The 17,407-nt window shown below is 44.7% G+C and overlaps 1 protein-coding gene across 6 annotated transcripts in view; it reads left to right on the top strand.

The window, feature by feature from the left end:
* opa1 (OPA1 mitochondrial dynamin like GTPase) overlaps positions 1-17,407 on the top strand; it is a 108,355-nt gene that overhangs the window by 59,435 nt on the left and 31,513 nt on the right. For all 6 annotated transcript variants that reach the window (XM_067995282.1, XM_067995283.1, XM_067995278.1 and 3 more), the window contains 3 exons: positions 12,082-12,222; positions 12,652-12,768; positions 16,941-17,034. In XM_067995282.1, the coding sequence (XP_067851383.1) occupies positions 12,082-12,222; positions 12,652-12,768; positions 16,941-17,034 (352 nt within the window). The remainder of the gene's footprint in view (positions 1-12,081; positions 12,223-12,651; positions 12,769-16,940; positions 17,035-17,407) is intronic.

The following is a 17,407-nucleotide window of genomic DNA, read 5'->3' as shown; positions in this document are numbered from 1 at the left end:
CACTGGTGGGAGTCGTATATAGGCCCCCGAACAGTAGCTACACTGTAGGGCAAAATATTAATCAGGAAATAAGGGGGGCTTGCCAAAAAGGTAACGCAATAATCATGGGCGATTTTAACTTTCACATAGATTGGACAAATCAAATTGGCAAAAATAGGCCTGAGGAGGAGTTCATAGTGTATTAGGGACTGTTTCTTAGACGAATGCGTCGGGGAACCAAGCAGGGAACAGGCCATTTTGGATTTGGTAATGGGTAACGAAACAAGATTAATTAATGATCTCAAAGTAAAGGATCCCTTGGGAAGCAGTGATCATAACATGATAGAATTTCACATCCAGTTTGGGAGCGAGGATCTTGGGTCTGAAACTACTGTATTAAACTTAAATAAGGACAATTATAAAGGAATGAGGGCGGCATTGATTAAAGTGGACTGGGTAAACAGATTAGATGGTATGATGGTGGATAAGCAATGGCAAACATTTAAAAAGATATTTTATGACTCGCAACAAAAATATATCCGTGAGAGGAGGAAAGACTCCACAAAAAGGGTGAACCAACCATGGCTAACTAAGGAAGTCAAGGATGGTATCAGGTTAAAAGAAAAAGCATACAACATGGCAAAGATTACTGGTAAGCCCGAAGATTGGGAAAACTTTAAAAACCAGCAAAGGATGACTAAAAGAATAATAAAGAGGGAGAAAATAAATTAAGAGAGTAAACTAGCAAGAAATATTTTTTAAAAACTGACAGTAAAAGCTTCTACAAGTATATGAAAAGGAAGAGGATAGCTAAAGTAAACATTGGTCCCTTAGAGGATGAGATTGGGGAAATAATAATGGAAAACAAGGAAATGGCAGAGGAATTGAACAGATATTTTGTATCTGCCTTCACAGTAGAAGACACTAATAATATACCAATAATAGTAGAAAATCAAGGGGCAAAGGGGAGGGAGGAACTAAAAACAATCACTATCACTAGAGAAAAAGTACTAGGTAAACTAATGGGTCTAAAGACTGACAAGTCCCCTGGACCTGATGGCTTGCATTCAAGGGTCTTAAAGGAAGTGGCTACAGAGATAGTGGATCCAGAATTCACTAGATTCTGGAAAGGTTCCAGCGGATTGGAAAGCCGCAAACGTAATACTCCTATTCAAGAAGAGAGTGAGACAGAGAGCAGGTAACTATAGATCAGTTAGCCTAACATCTGTCATTGGGAAAATGCTGGAATCCATTATTAGGGAAGTAGTAGCAGGATATTTGGAGACTCGTAATACAATCAAGGAGAGTCAACAAGGTTTTATGAAGGGGAAATCATGTCTGACAAATTTCTTCGAGTTCTTTGAGGAAGTAACGGGCAGGGTGGATAAAGGGGAACCAATGGATGCAGTATATTTGGATTTCCAAAAGGCATTCGATAAGGTGCCACATAAAAGATTACTGCACAAGATAAGAGCTCGTGGTGCTGGGGGTAATATACTGACATGGATAGAGGATTGGCTAACTAACAGAAAACAAAGAGTCGGGATAAAAGGGTCATTTTCAAAATGGCAATTTGTAACTAGTGGGGTGCCGCAGGGCTCAGTGCTGGGGCCTCAACTATTTACAATATCTATCAATGACTTGGATGAAGGAATAGAGTGTCTTGTGGCCAAATTTGCCGATGATACAACGATAGGTGGAAAAGCAAGTTGCGATGAGGACACAAAGGGATATTGACAGGTTAAGCGAATGGGCAAAAATTTGGCAGATGGAATATAATGTGGGAAAATGTGAAGTCATCCACTTTGGGAGGAAAAATTAAAAAGCAAAATATTATTTGAATGGAGAAATACTACAAAATGCTGCGGTACAGAGGGATCTGGGTGTCCTCGTACGTGAAACACATGTCAACATACAGGTGCAGCAGGTAATCCGGAAGGCAAACGGAATATTGGCCTTTATTTCTAGGGGGATGGAGTATAAAAGCAGGGAAGTCATGCTACAACTGTACAGGGTGCTGGTGAGACCACACCAGGAGTACTGCGTACAGTTCTGGTGCCCTTATTTAAGGAAGGACATACTTGCATTGGAGGCAGTTCAGAGAAGGTTCACTAGGTTGATTCTGGGTATGGAAGGGTTGTCTTATGAGGAAAGATTGAAAAGGTTGGGTCTATACTCATTAGAGTTTAGAAGAATGAGAGGAGATCTTATTGAAACATACAAGATTCTGAGGGGACTCGATGGAGTAGATGCTGAGAGGATGTTAGCCCTCATGGGGGAATCTAAAACTAGGGGGCATAGTCTCAGAATAAGAGGTCGCCCGTTTAAGACGGAAATGAGGAGGAATTTCTTCTCCCAGACGGTCGTGAATCTTTGGAATTCCTTACCCCAAAAAGCTGTGGAGGCTGAGTCATTGAATACATTCAAGGCTGAGTTAGACAAATTTTTGATGAGCAAGGGAGTCAAAGGATATGGGGAAAAGGCAGGAAAGTGGAGTTGAGGTTAAAAATCAGATCAGCCATGATCTCATTGAATATAGCAACAGGAGTATGCCTTTCAGCCCCTCGTGCCTGCTCCGCCATTTGATAAGATCATGGCTGATCTGTGATCTAGCTCCATATACCTTAATACCTTTGGTTGCCAAATAGCTATCTATCTCAGATTTAAATTTAGCAATTGAGCTAGTATCAATTGCCGTTTGCGGAAGAGAGTTCCAAACTTCTACCACCCTATGTGTGTAGAAATGTTTTCTAATCTCACTCCTGAAAGGTCTGGCGGAGCAGGCTCAAGGGGCCGAATGGCCTACTCCTGCTACTATCTCTTATGGTCTTATGGTCTAAAACTCAACTCATTTGCATAAGGAGTCACTGAGCAGAAGGTGAGAGCAGGTAAATGCCCTGTCATTGTATTTCCAGAGTTAGATAGGAGTTGGGAATAGATGAATACTGGCTCAATTATATAATTTGTAAAAGTAGTCATTGAGCTTGAAAGGTATGGACAAGTAGTAACCTGTTTTTTCTTTGCTGAAGCCCCAACAATCCAATATTGGATTGCTTATCTTCTCCACTGGTCAGTATATTTTTGGGAAAAGAGAAAGGTGAAATTAATTTAATGGAAGGAGCTTTGGCAAATTCAAACTTTGGCGCGAAAAGGACACTTGAAGTTGATGAGTGAAATGTTTTTCTATAATTAGTACTTGTTGGAATCCTTTGATGGTTTGAGCATCAAGGGCTAATACACTTGCAGGATTCATTCAAGCTGCATTCAATCATTCAAGCTCAAAGTCACTGAACTTATCATAGAATCATAGAATCATAGAAGTTACAACATGGAAACAGGCCCTTCGGCCCAACATGTCCATGTCGCCCAGTTTATACCACTAAGCTAGTCCCAATTGCCTGCACTTGGCCCATATCCCTCGATACCCATCTTCCCCATGTAACTGTCCAAATGCTTTTTAAAAGACAAAATTGTACCCGCCTCTACTACTGCCTCTGGCAGCTCGTTCCAGACACTCACCACCCTTTGAGTGAAAAAATTGCCCCTCTGGATCCTTTTGTATCTCTCCCCTCTCACCTTAAATCTGTGCCCCCTCGTTATAGACTCCCCTACCTTTGGGAAAAGATTTTGACTATCGACCTTATCTATGCCCCTCATTATTTTATAGACTTCTATAAGATCACCCCTTAACCTCCTACTCTCCAGGGAATAAAGTCCCAGTCTGTCTAACCTCTCCCTGTAAGTCAAACCATCAAGTCCCGGTAGCATCCTAGTAAATCTTTTCTGCACTCTTTCTAGTTTAATAATATCCTTTCTACAATAGGGTGACCAGAACTGTACACAGTACTCCAAGTGTGGCCTCACCAATGCCCTGTACAACTTCAACAAGACATCCCAACTCCTGCATTCAGTGTTCTGACCAATGAAACCAAGCATGCTGAATGCCTTCTTCACCACCCTATCCACCTGTGACTCCACTTTCAAGGAGCTATGAATCTGTACTCCTAGATCTCTTTGTTCTATAACTCTCCCCAACGCCCTACCATTAACGGAGTAGGTCCTGGCCCGATTCGATCTACCAAAATGCATCACCTCACATTTATCTAAATTAAACTCCATCTGCCATTCATCGGCCCACTGGCCCAATTTATCAAGATCCCGTTGCAATCCTAGATAACCTTCTTCACTGTCCACAATGCCAATGACCCCTACATCCCTAGTAATGCATTTACCTGTCTAACCTGGCTGTTCCTGAATTGTCCAGCAGATGGCATTGGTAGTAATCTGGAACAGCAGGTGATGCTGTATCACATATGAGAGTGAAAGGGTTTTTGGAACACACGTTCCAAGAGGTGCTCATCTCACAAGTAGACAAAGTGAAAGAGGGTAAGGGTTAGAAGCAGTTAATTATATCAAGGTGGAAAGAAGAGTAGGAAGGAAGGGCAGGGGTCCATTGAGGGCATTGCCTAGAAAAATACTTGTTCCAAGGGCAGCATATTGGCTGGGGGGGCGGGGGGCGGGGTGCGGTTGCAGACACTGAACAATGTTGTAGCATCTTAAAAAAAAAGTAATTGCCCAAAGGCACAGAGATGAATGCAGGAGTGCAGTGGTAGTGAGAGTTGTAGGCAATAGTTTCTGTAACTAAACGTGAGAGACAAATGGTATATTACCTCCCAGGTGCCAGGGTAAGGCAGCAAGTGCACACGCTTTTCGAGGGGAAGGTGGGGGATCAGTCAGAAGTCATGATTCATGTCAGAAATAATGACTTAAGAAAGAATAAGATTCAGGTCCTGCAAAAAGAGTTGGCAAATGAGGAGATAGATTAAGAAGCAGGATGTCAAAGATAGTTTATCTCCGGATTACTACCAATGCCATCTGCTGGACAATTCAGGAACAGCCAGGTTAGACAGGTAAATGCATTACTAGGGATGTAGGGGTCAATTTTAGGATGGCCGAACGGGTGCGTTCGTGGCGAGGGGGGTTCCTAAAATTTAAAATCCCGGAGCGTGTTCGGAGCCCGGTTCCAACCCTCACACTTCCGGGTTCCCCAATGATGCGAATCGGTGCGCACGCAGTCCGCGCATGCAGGACTCCTACAGGCAATTAAAGCCGGCGGGATGACAGTTTAGGTAGTTAGGGAGGTACTTGAGGTCGTTGACAGACCTCATTGGGAAGAGATTTTAGCAGGGATGTGATTTTGGACTCTCCCTGTTGCAGACGTGTTTCAGTCAGCAGCCATTGGGAGATGCAGAGGATTCCTTGACAGTTGGGGGGAATACCTCATTCATTGCAGCAGGGCACTCTGTCACCTCAGACAAAGTTTTGCTTGCCACACCATTGTCTCCATACTCAAAATTATTACATTAAACCCTAAACTCTGCTGCCCAAACACATTTACCTACTTTGCGGACCCCATCACACTCACACCGTCAGGATGTGGGGGGGGGGGTGGGTTCCATAGCTGCATTCATCACTCCATTGGAGGACGAGCAACATGACCAGCCTCGCTAGGCACGCCGTCCACCTCTGCCATGTGGAGCTACACAACACAGTGCTGCGCAACAGGCACCTGCACAAAGTAGTTGTGCAACAACACATACACCCACTGTAGGGTGACTCATTGGGTGGCATCAAGGGTGTTCATGGAGAACCTCATGAAAGAGCCTTATTGCACAAGCCAGTCAAGAATGGCCAAGAGGTGGCAGTAGTGGTGACAATATAATATGTAATGTGAGTTGATTAGAAATCAAATATAAGTAAAAACCATGACAAACCCTCAAACACCCTTGTGCATCACCTTCATGCTCATGACACGTTTGCCTTACGCTTCCTACTACACATACGTGGCTGCAGCACAGGTAGTGGCAGGTGGGGTGAGGCTGACCGTGAAAGAGAGGGTGAGTATGAGACAGAGCCATGAGATTGTATGAGGATTGGGTTGAGTGATAGTGGTGGGATGAGTACAGGGGAGGTAAGGAAGTGCAGGTAAGATGAGGATGAGGGTTCAGTGGGTGTGAGGAGTGATGTGATAGTGTAGTGTTGGCAGTGCAGAAGGAGATGTGGGGTGGGGGTGGCGATGTGGCAGACGGAGTGTAGGGGAATGAGTAAGAGTACTCACTTTGGCTGACTTGGTTAGGTCATTGAAGCGCCTCCTGCACTGTATGCAGGTGTGTGATATGTTGGTGGTGCTGGTGACCTCCTCTGCCACCTCGAGCCAGGCCTTTGTGGTGGCAGAGGTAGGCCACTTCCTCCCGTCTGCCGGTTGGAACATCTCCCTCCTCCTCCTCACCCCATCCAGTAAGACCTGGAGTGAGGCATCATTAAACCTGGGAGCAGCCTTCCCCCGGGCTGCTCCATGCTGTAATTTTGCCTATTTTCTACAGCATCAGTCAGTGGAGGACTGCCCCTTTAAATTGGGCTCCTCCAGCTGACAGCCTATGATGCGGGTGCGCAGTCCGCCCGCTGCGCAGCTTTCCAGCGCGATTCCCGGAAGCCAAGGTAAGTGGCTTCAATTTACTTACGATCGCGTGCCAAACCCACCGATTTTACTGGGCAAGTTACCCACGCGCCCGGTCGACCCCCCCCCACCTGCTGCCAACCCGCCTCCCTCCCTCCTAATATCGGGCCCGTAGTGCAGGAGAGAAGGTTTAGATTCTTAGAGCGTTGGGACCAGGAGCTGTACCAACAGGATGGCCTGCACCTAAACAGAGCTAGAACCAATGTCCTTGTGGGGAAATTAACAAGAGCTGCAAGAGGAGGTTCAAACTAATATGATAGAGGAGAGAGAGGAAAAGCAAGGAAGTGGAATATGCAGCTTGGAAGGGGAAGTGAGCTCTAGATTTGTAGGCAGTAATGTGGTAGGGAGGCTTCAAAGAGGTTAAACAGGACACAATAATCAAGGTACAAGAAAGAGAAATTACCAAATCCTGATAATCAAAATGAAAATGTTAGTATATTAATGGATTTATTCGTTCACGGGATGTGGGCGTCGCTGGCGAGGCCAGCATTTATTGCCCATCCCTAATTGCCCTCGAGAAGGTAGTTGTGAACCGCCTTCTTGAACCGCTGCAGTCCGTGTGGTGACGGTTCTTCCACAGTGCTGTTAGGAAGGGAGTTCCAGGATTTTGACCCAGCAACAATGAAGGAACGGCGATATATTTCCAAGTCGGGATGGTGTGTGACTTGGAGGGGAACGTGCAGGTGGTGTTGTTCCCATGTGCCTGCTGCTCTTGTCCTTCTAGATGGTAGAGGTCGCGGGTTTGGGAGGTGCTGTCGAAGAAGCCTTGGCGAGTTGCTGCAGTGCATCCTGTGGATGGTACACACTGCAGCCACAGTGCGCCGGTGGTGAAGAGAGTGAATGTTTAGGGTGGTGGATGGGGTGCCAATCAAGCGGGTTGCTTTATCTTGGATGGTGTTGAGCTTCTTGAGTGTTGTTGGAGCTGCACTCATCCAGGCAAGTGGAGAGTATTCCATCACACTCCTGACTTGTGCCTTGTAGATGGTGGAAAGGCTTTGGGGAGTCAGGAGGTGAGTCACTCGCCGCAGAATACCCAGTCTCTGACCTGCTCTCGTAGCCACAGTATTTATATGGCTGGTCCAGTTAAGTTTCTGGTCAATGGTGACCCCCAGGATGTTGATGGTGGGGGATTCGGCGATGGTAATGCTGTTGAATGTCAAGGGGAGGTGGTTAGACTTTCTCTTGTTGGAGATGGTCATTGCCTGGCACTTATCTGGCGCGAATGTTACTTGCCACTTATGAGCCCAAGCCTGGATGTTGTCCAGGTCTTGCTGCATGCGGGCTCGGACTGCTTCATTATTTGAGGGGTTGCGAATGGAACTGAACACTGTGCAGTCATCATCGAACATCCCCATTTCTGACGACCTGATGGAGGGAAGGTCATTGATGAAGCAGCTGAAGATGGTTGGGCCTAGGACACTGCCCTGAGGAACTCCTGCAGCAATGTCCTGGGGCTGAGATGATTGGCCTCCAAAAACCACTACCATCTTCCTTTGTGCTAGGTATGACTCCAGCCACTGGAGAGTTTTCCCCCTGATTCCCATTGACTTCAATTTTACGAGGGCTCCTTGGTGCCACACTCGGTCAAATGCTGCCTTGATGTCAGGGCAGTCACTCTCACCTCACCTCTGGAATTCAGCTCTTTTGTCCATGTTTGGACCAAGGCTGTAATGAGGTCTGGAGCCGAGTGGACCTGGCGGAACCCAAACTGAGCATCGGTGAGCAGGTTATTGGTGAGTAAATGCCGCTTGATAGCACTGTCGACGACACCTTCCATCACTTTGCTGATGATTGAGAGTAGACTGATGGGGCGGTAATTGGCCGGATTGGATTTGTCCTGCTTTTTGTGGACAGGACATACCTGGGCAATTTTCCACATTGTCCAGTAGATGCCAGTGTTGTAGCTGTACTGGAACAGCTTGGCTAGAGGCGCAGCTAGATCTGGAGCACAAGTCTTCAGCACTACAGCTGGGATGTTGTCGGGCCCCATAGCCTTTGCTGTATCCAGTGCACTCAGCCGTTTCTTGATATCACGTGGAGTGAATCGAATTGGCCGAAGACTGGCTTCTGTGATGGTGGGGATATCGGGAGGAGGCCGAGATGGATCATCCACTCGGCACTTCTGGCTGAAGATGGTTGCAAATGCTTCAGCCTTGTCTTTTGCACTCACATGCTGGACTCCGCCGTCACTGAGGATGTGGATGTTTGCAGAGCCTCCTCCTCCCGTTAGTTGTTTAATTGTCCACCACCATTCACGACTGGATGTGGCAGGACTGCAGAGCTTTGATCTGACCCGTTGGTTGTGGAATCGCTTAGCTCTGTCCATAGCATGTTGCTTCCGCTGTTTAGCATGCATGTAGTCCTGAGTTGTAGCTTCACCAGGTTGGCACCTCATTTTTGGTACGCCTGGTGCAGCTCCTGGCATGCTCTTCTACACTCCTCATTGAACCAGGGTTGATCCCCTGGCTTGTTGGTAATGGTAGAGTGAGGAATATGCCGGGCCATGAGGTTACAGATTGTGCTGGAATACAATTCTGCTGCTGCTGATGGCCCACAGCGTCTCATGGATGCCCAGTTTTGAGCTGCTAGATCTGTTCTGAATCTATCCCATTTAGCACGGTGGTAGTGCCACACAACACGTTGGATGGTGTCCTCAGTGCGAAGAGGGGACTTCATCTCCACGAGGACTGTGCGGTGGTCACTCCTACCAATACTGTCATGGACAGATGCATTTGCGACAGGTAGATTGGTGAGGACGAGGTCAAGTAAGTTTTTCCCTCGTGTTGGTTCGCTCACCACCTGCCGCAGGCCCAGTCTGGCAGCTATGTCCTTCAGGACTCGGCCAGCTCGGTCAGTAGTGGTGCTACCGAGCCACTCTTGGTGATGGACATTGAAGTCCCCCACCCAGAGTACATTTTGTGCCCTTGCTACCCTCAGTGCTTCCTCCAAGTGGTGTTCAACATGGAGGAGGACTGATTCATCAGCTGAGGGAGGACGGTAGGTGGTAATCAGCAGGAGGTTTCCTTGCCCATGTTTGACCTGATGCCATGAGATTTCATGGGGTCCAGAGTCAATGTTGAGGACTCCCAGAGCCACTCCCTCCTGACTGTATATCACTATACCACCACCTCTGGTGGGTCTGTCCTGCCGGTGGGACAGGACATACCCAGGGATGGTGATGGAAGAGTCTGGGACGTTGCACAGCATACAAGAAGTAAAATTGGGTACGAGAATAATTGATTGAAGTAGAAAATTATGATCTAATAGCAATAACTGGAACATGGTTGCAGCCAGGTTAGGATTAGCAAATAAGTATTTCTAGGTATAAAACTTTCAGGTAACTTCGGAAAGGATGAAAGGGAGAGGGGTAGTGACATTAATTGGACATTAATATCGTAGCACTAGAATGTAAGGGTTTAAATGGAGATGTGATCCAAATAGACTTTCTTTGGATTGCACTGAGGAATAACACGGAGTTGGTTACATTAGTGGGAGTATATTGTAGACTGCTGAACAATGGAAAGGAAATTGAGGATGAAAATTATAGACAGATTAAGGAGACACATGTTATAATTATAAGATTTTAATTATCTAAAAATAGACCGGGTTAGGGAAAATGTTGGTAGTGAGAAAGGGGAGATTTTTTTGTAGTGTGTTCAGGATTGCTTTCTCAGTCAATTAGTTGCTGTTCCAACAAGGAAGGAAGCATTTGATTGATCTGGTTCTGGGTAATGAAGCAGAGCAAGTAGGTGATGTAAAAGTAGGGGAGCATTTGGGAAACAGTAACCACAATGTAATTAGGTTCAGTGTAAATACAGAAAAGGAAAAAGAAATTGTGGACAAGGGTACTTGACTTAAAAATGTAACCTCGCCCAGAATAAATAGAAGGAAAATTTGGCAAACTGAAAAGATCAGCAGTGGGAAATATTTAAACAGGAAGAAGTGTGCCAAAATTTGGTGAATGGGGAGATTAATCAAATTTGAAATTTTAAAAAAATACGCATTTAGCAACTTACAAGTCAGGTAATAAAAAAAGAGCCAGGAAAAATATAAACAATACAGGAAAGCTATAGAATATGTGATAAGAATGGCTAAGTGGGAGTATGAGAAAGGCTTTTTATAGACACATTCGTAAGCGAGGATAGTTAAGATATGACTAGGGCCACTAAGAGATGAAGTTGGAAAGCATATGGTGGAGAGTGAGTGAATGGCAGAGATACTGAGTAAGTACTTTGCCTCAGGAGATGTATTGAAATCATAGAACCACCAGAGGTGGGTACAGAACAGTTAAGGGAAGTTGTTGTTCCAAAAGAGATGATACTAAAGAACTTGCTCGAATTTAGATAGACAACTAATTGGGTCCTGATGGTTTACATCCAACGATCCTGAGGGAAGCTAAGAAAGAAAAAACTGAAGTTCTGAATATAATTCTGTGGAAAGGAAAACTGCCAGAGGACTGGAGAGAAGCAGAGGTGGCGCCTGTCTGGAAGAAAAGAGATGGGGATAAGCCAGGAAATTATAGGCTAGTTAGTCTTTCTTCATCTGGTAAACTACTAGAGTCTATAATATAGGATGAAATTACTAAGCAGGCAGAGAAATACGAGTTGTACAAGGCCAGTTAGCACAGATTTGTAAAAGGCAGGTTGTGCTCGACTAACATTATAGAATTGTTTGAAGAAATAGCAGGGAGGATAAATAAAGGAAGTGCAGAAATGTGATTTATATTGATTTTCAAAAGCATCTGATACAGTACCGAGTAGGAGACTTCTGACAAAGATGGAATTAAGCAAAATAAAGAGACGGTTGGAGATCAGAAAGCAAAGGGTTGAAGTAAAAGGACATTTCTCATACTAGAAAGAGATGGTGAGTGTGTTCCTTAGGGGTCTGTGTTGCCTGCACTCTTGCTTACTACATGAATTTAGGCATTGAGGAAGCAATATCAAAATTGTGTGTATGGCAGATTATGATGAGGATTGTAAAAGAATGCCGGAGCACTTAGGCTAGCAAGATGAGCCGATAGGAGGCAGATGTAAAAAAAATATAAAATTGTAAATTTTGCAAGTAAAAATTAGGACAGGAAATATATTTAAGTGGTAAGATTTTTAATGGAGTAGGAGGAGAAAAGGAACCTTTTTGTGCAGGTACAGAATGACAGCACAAATAGATAAGGTCAATAAAAGTGTAAACACAATCCTGTTTTTGTATCTGGAGGCATTGCAGACATAAGCAAAGAGATAATTTATGAAGAACAGAAGTGATCAACTTACTATCACCACCCTTAACTCCCTATCACTGGATGTAATACAGTTGATAGATTTTTATAGTATGATTCCAGAAACCACCAGGGTCAAATTTGAGAGGCTTTGTTATAGTTGTCTCCTTAAAGAGTTGTTTAACATTTGGTATAGAATGTAATTTTTAAAGATGATTGACCTGGCAGTTTGATTATACAATGTAAAATAAACTGATTGCATTCTGTACTACGCTCTAACTTGAATTGTCTACTAAGTTGTATATATCAATGAAGTACTTGAATCTATTTCTATACGTCTCTCACAATTAACATAATGTCTCTTTCCCTCTAGCACATTCGAAATGAAACCAGAAATGAATTGGAGCGGCTGTTAAAAATCAATGAGGAGCACACGGCTTATCTTGCTAATGATGAAGTTACAACAGTTCGTAAAAACATGGAGGCTAAAAATGTAGAAGTGGACACCATTTTGGTAAGTGAGATTCACCAAACTGATATCTACCAATATTTCATTTAATTTCCAAATCAAACAAAATATCGTATCTAATTTGACATGAATGTGCTAATCTGCTTTGATTGTTTTATTAAAGAGCATTTTATAATTTTTAGTTATTTTGAGGTTGTATCTTTTTTTGAACTGATAGTGACAATTTGAAAGGGCATGTACCCTAGCTTTAAGTCTTGTGTTTCTGAAAGATACTAAATAAATGCAAGTTCTTTCTACTGTGGAAAAGAACTGTGTGAAAATCTTTCTTTAGCAAGTTGTAGGATGGTGCTGGTTGAAACAATTTTTGCAACGTTCTTAAACTTATTAGAGTACCTGAATAACCAAGTTTTCTTGTTACAAAACATTATTGACTTTATCAAATACCTTGACTTAAAAAGTTCTCTTTCTCTCTAGATTAAAGATACTTGGCACCAAGTTTACCGAAAGCACTTCTTGAAGAAATCGCTGAACCATTGTAATCTTTGCAGAAGAGGTTTCCACTATTACCAAAGGCACTTTACAGATTCTGAGGTTTGAAAACAGATAATATAAAGAAAATAATTAATATCCCTTGAAACATTCTGTTTTTATTTTTGTTTAGTTTCACTATCCAGTTTTATGCTGTCTTTTGGATGGTGTTTGTCAAAATAGCTATGACAGTGGATCCATCTCGAGCACCAAATGTGATAGCAGTAGTAGAAGACAAAAAAGCAAACATGAAAACTTGGCCATATTAACCTAAGTGATTTCAAAGAGATATATATATATATATATAAAATAATAGGTGCTTTGTACCTTATATTACAGGGCTATCCAGGCACTTACAATTAGAGATTTTCTGAATACTTTACCTGTATAATACTCTCTGGATTGATTGTTATAATCACACCTGCAGCATAGCCCAGCAATACAAATTAGAGTGTAAATTTACTTAGAACCAGTTTCATTTGCTCCCTTTTAGAACAAATCTTAATTCATGCATAAAATTTATTGGAAAGCTGTGTGAGTAGCAGAATTCGGTTTGCACCTCTTGTGACTCTGCTCGTATCTTTTTTTATTCGTTCATGGGATGTGGGCGTCACTGGCAAGGCCAGCATTTATTGCCTATCCCTAATTGCCCTTGAGAAGATGGTGATGAGTCGCCTTCTTGAACTGCTGCAGTCCGTGTGGTGTAGGATCTCCCACAGTGCTGTTAGGTAGGGAGTTCCAGGATTTTGACCCAGCGGTGATGAAGGAACGGTGATATATTTCCAAGTCGTGATGGTGTGTGACTTGCAGGGGAACGTGCAGGTGGTGTTGTTCCCATGTGCCTGCTGCCCTTGTCCTTCTAGGTGGTAGAGGTTGCAGGTTTGGGAGGTGTTGTCAAAGAAGCCTTGGCGAGTTGCTGCTGTGCATCCTGTGGATGGTACGCACTGCAGCCACAGTGCACCGGTGGTGAAGGGAGTGAATGTTTAGGGTGGTGGATAGGGTGCCAATCAAGTGGGCTGCTTTGTCCTCGATGGTGTCGAGCTTCTTGAGTGTTGTTGGAGCTGCACGCATCCAGGCAAGTGGAGAGTATTACATCACACTCCTGATTTGTGCCTTGTAGATGGTGGAAAGGCTTTGGGGAGTCAGGAGGTGAGTCACTCGCCGCAGAATACCCAGCCTCTGACCTGCTCTTGCAGCCATCGTATTTATGTGACTGGTCCAGTTAAGTTTCTAGTCAATGGTGACCCCCAGGATGTTGATGGGGGATTCGGCGATGTTAATGCCGTTGAATGTCATGGGGAGGTGGTTAGACTCTCTCTTGTTGGAGATGGTCATTGCCTGGCACATGTCTGGTGCGAATGTTACTTGCCACTTATCAGCCCAAGCCTGGATGTTGTCCAGGTCATGCTGCATGTGGGCACGCACTGCTTCATTATCTGAAGAGTTGCGAATGGAACTGAACACTGTGCAATCATTAGCGAACATCCCCACCTCTGACCTTATGATGGCGGGAAGGTCATTGATGAAGCAGCTGAAGATGGTTGGGCCTAGGACACTGCCTTGAGGAACTCCTGCAGCAATGTCCTGGGGCTGAGATGATTGGCCTCCAAAAACCACTACCATCTTCCTTTGTGCTAGGTATGACTCCAGCCACTGGAGAGTTCTCCCCCTGATTCCCATTGACTTCAATTTTACTAGGGGTCCTTGGTGCCACACTCGGTCAAATGGTGCCTTGATGTCAAGGGCAGTCACTCTCACCTCACCTCTGGAATTCAGCTCTTTTGTCCATGTTTGGACCAAGGCTGTAATGAGGTCTGGAGCCGAATGGTCCTGGCGGAACCCAAACTGAGCATCTGTGAGCATTGGTGAGTAAATGCTGCTTGATAGCAATGCCGATGACACCTTCCATCACTTTGATGATTGAGAGTAGACTGATGGGGTGGTAATTGGCCAGATTGGATTTGTCCTGCATTTTGTGGGCAATTTTCCACATTGTCGGGTAGATGCCGGTGTTGTAACTGTACTAGAACTGCTTGGCTAGAGGCACGGCTAGTTCTGGAGCACAAGTCTTCAGCACTACAGGTGGGATGTTGTCGGGGCCCATCGCCTTTGCTGTATCCAGAGCACTCAGCCGTTTCTTGATATCACATGGAGTGAATCGAATTGGCTGAAGACTGGCTTCTGTGATGGTGGGGATATCAGGAGGAGGCCGAGATGGATCATCCACCCGGCACTTCTGGCTGAAGATGAATCCAAAGGCTTCAGCCTTGTCTTTTGCACTCACGTGCTGGACTCTGCCACCATTGAGGATGGGGATGTTCACGGAGCAGCCTCCTCCTCCCGTTAGTTGTTTAATTGTCCACCACCATGTGGCAGGACTGCAGAGCTTTGATCTGATCCGTTGGTTGTGGAATCGCTTAGCTCTGTCTATAGCATGTTGCGTCCGCTGTTTAGCATGCCTGTAGTCCTGTGTTGTAGTTTCACCAGGTTGGCACCTCATTTTTAGGTGTGCCTGGTGCTGCTCCTGGCATGCTCTTCTACACTCCTCATTGAACCAGGGTTGATCCCCTGGCTTGTTGGTAATGGTAGAGTGAGGAATATGCCAGGCCATGAGGTTACAGATTGTGTTGGAATACAGTTCTGCTGCAGCTGATGGCCCACAGCACCTCATGGATGCCCAGTTTTGAGCTGCTAGAGCTGCTCTGAATCTATCCCATTTAGCACGGTGGATGGTGTCCTCAGTGTGAAGACGGGACTTTGTCTCCACAAGGACAATGCCGGTGGTCACTCCTACCAATACTGTCACGGACAGATGCATCTGCGACAGGTCGATTGGTGAGGACAAGGTCAATTAGGTTTTTCCCTTGTGTTGGTTCACCCCCCACCTGCCGCAGGCCCAGTCTGGCAGCTATGTCCGTCAGGACTCGGCCAGCTCGGTCAGTAATGGTGCTACTGAGCCACTCTTGGTGATGGACATTGAAGTCCCCCTACCCAGAGTACATTCTATGCCCTTGCCAACCTCAGTGCTTCCTCCAAGTGCTGCTCAACATGGAGGAGGACTGATTCATCAGCTGAGGGAGGGTGGTTGGTGGTAATCAGCAGGAGGTTTCCTTGCCCATGTTTGACCTGATGCCGTGAGATTTCATGGGATCCAGAGTCAATGTTGAGGACTCCCAGGGCCACTCCCTTCTGACTGGATATCACCACCGCCACCTCCGGTGGGTCTGTCATGCCGATGGGACAGGACATTCCCAGGGATGATGAGGGAAGAGTCTGGGACGTTGGCTGAAAGATATGATTCTGTGAGTATGGCTATGTTAGGCTGTTGCTTCACTAGTCTGTGGGGCAGCTCTCCTAATTTTGGCTCAAGTCCCCAAATGTTGGTGAGGAGGACTTTGCAGTGTCGACTGGGCTTGGTTTGCCTTTGTTGTGTCCGGTGCCTAGTGGTGCGATGCCTGGTGGTCCGTTCGGTTTTATTCTTATTATGACTTTCTGTAGCGAGATTGTACAACTGAGTGGCTTGCTAGGCCATTTCAGAGGGCAGTTAAGAATCAACCACATTGCTGTGGGTCTGGAGTCACATATAGGCCAGACTGGTTAAGGACAGCAGGTTTCTTTCCCTAAAGGACCTCAGTGAACCAGATGGGTTTTTACGACAATCCGGTAGTTTCATGGCCACCATTACTGACTTTTTATTCCAGATTTTATTTAATTAATTGAATTTAAATTCCCCAGCCGCCATGGCAGGATTTGAATTCATGACTGTAATTTTTCTGTAATTATGTATAAATAGTGTCTTTTTTACCCTTGGAGCCTGGGTTTGAATTTGACCTGGACTGATGAGGTGAGTCTTTTTGGGAACTTTAAGGCTCTGATGTGTAGTTTTAATCCACTTACCAAGAGGTGCAACAACCCAGCATAATCTACTTACAAATTGGCACTGAAAAAAGTAATCTTGATTAAGGAATTTGTGTGGGAAATGGAAAATTTCATACTGGTGCAAAGGGAGTTCTGTTCTGAGGTTTGGGTAGAGTAGCGAGACCTTTGCTTTGCATTGGCAGTGTAATAACCTGCTTGATACTGGGTCTGACTGCCAACAGTAGAAAAACTATTTCATTCCTTAGCAGTAAGATTCCTAACTGTGATCACAAAAATTCAAATAAAAACATACATGAATAAAAGATTGTTTAAATATTGTCTCCCTTCTCTTCCTCTTCCCCTCCCCCACCCCACAGCTGGAATGCAATAATGTTATCCTGTTCTGGCGCATTCAACGAATGTTAACTATTACAGCGAACACACTCCGACAACAGCTAACAAATACCGAAGGTAGGTTAAGGTCCTGTTTCTGATTAAATCTGCATTTGTAAGTGTTACTTATTGGAGCTTGCCATTGCATCAGTTTTTCTAAAAGTATTTTCTAATTTTAAAATCGTTGGGTGTTTGGAGATGTCAGTGGGTCATTGTGTATAAATGTTTTATATGCAATATCTATCCTTCACATCACTTTTGAGCAGTCTCATTAAGCGTTCAGAATCATGTGGCCCTTTCAAATGTTAATATTGACTTCTAGCAATCTTTGTGCCCAGAAGAATTAAAAAATCTCATCTGTGGTAACTGCTGCTTATTGGTTCTGGTAACCGTGTAATCATATCAAGGAATTACATGCATGGAGCAATTTCAACTAACCTTTTGGGGTTAC

The sequence above is a fragment of the Heptranchias perlo genome, chromosome 13 (assembly GCF_035084215.1).
Source record: "Heptranchias perlo isolate sHepPer1 chromosome 13, sHepPer1.hap1, whole genome shotgun sequence".
In the NCBI taxonomy this organism is placed as follows: Eukaryota; Metazoa; Chordata; class Chondrichthyes; order Hexanchiformes; family Hexanchidae; genus Heptranchias; species Heptranchias perlo.
Note: the sequence above shows the minus strand (reverse complement) of the source record. Positions and strands in the feature narration are given on the sequence as shown.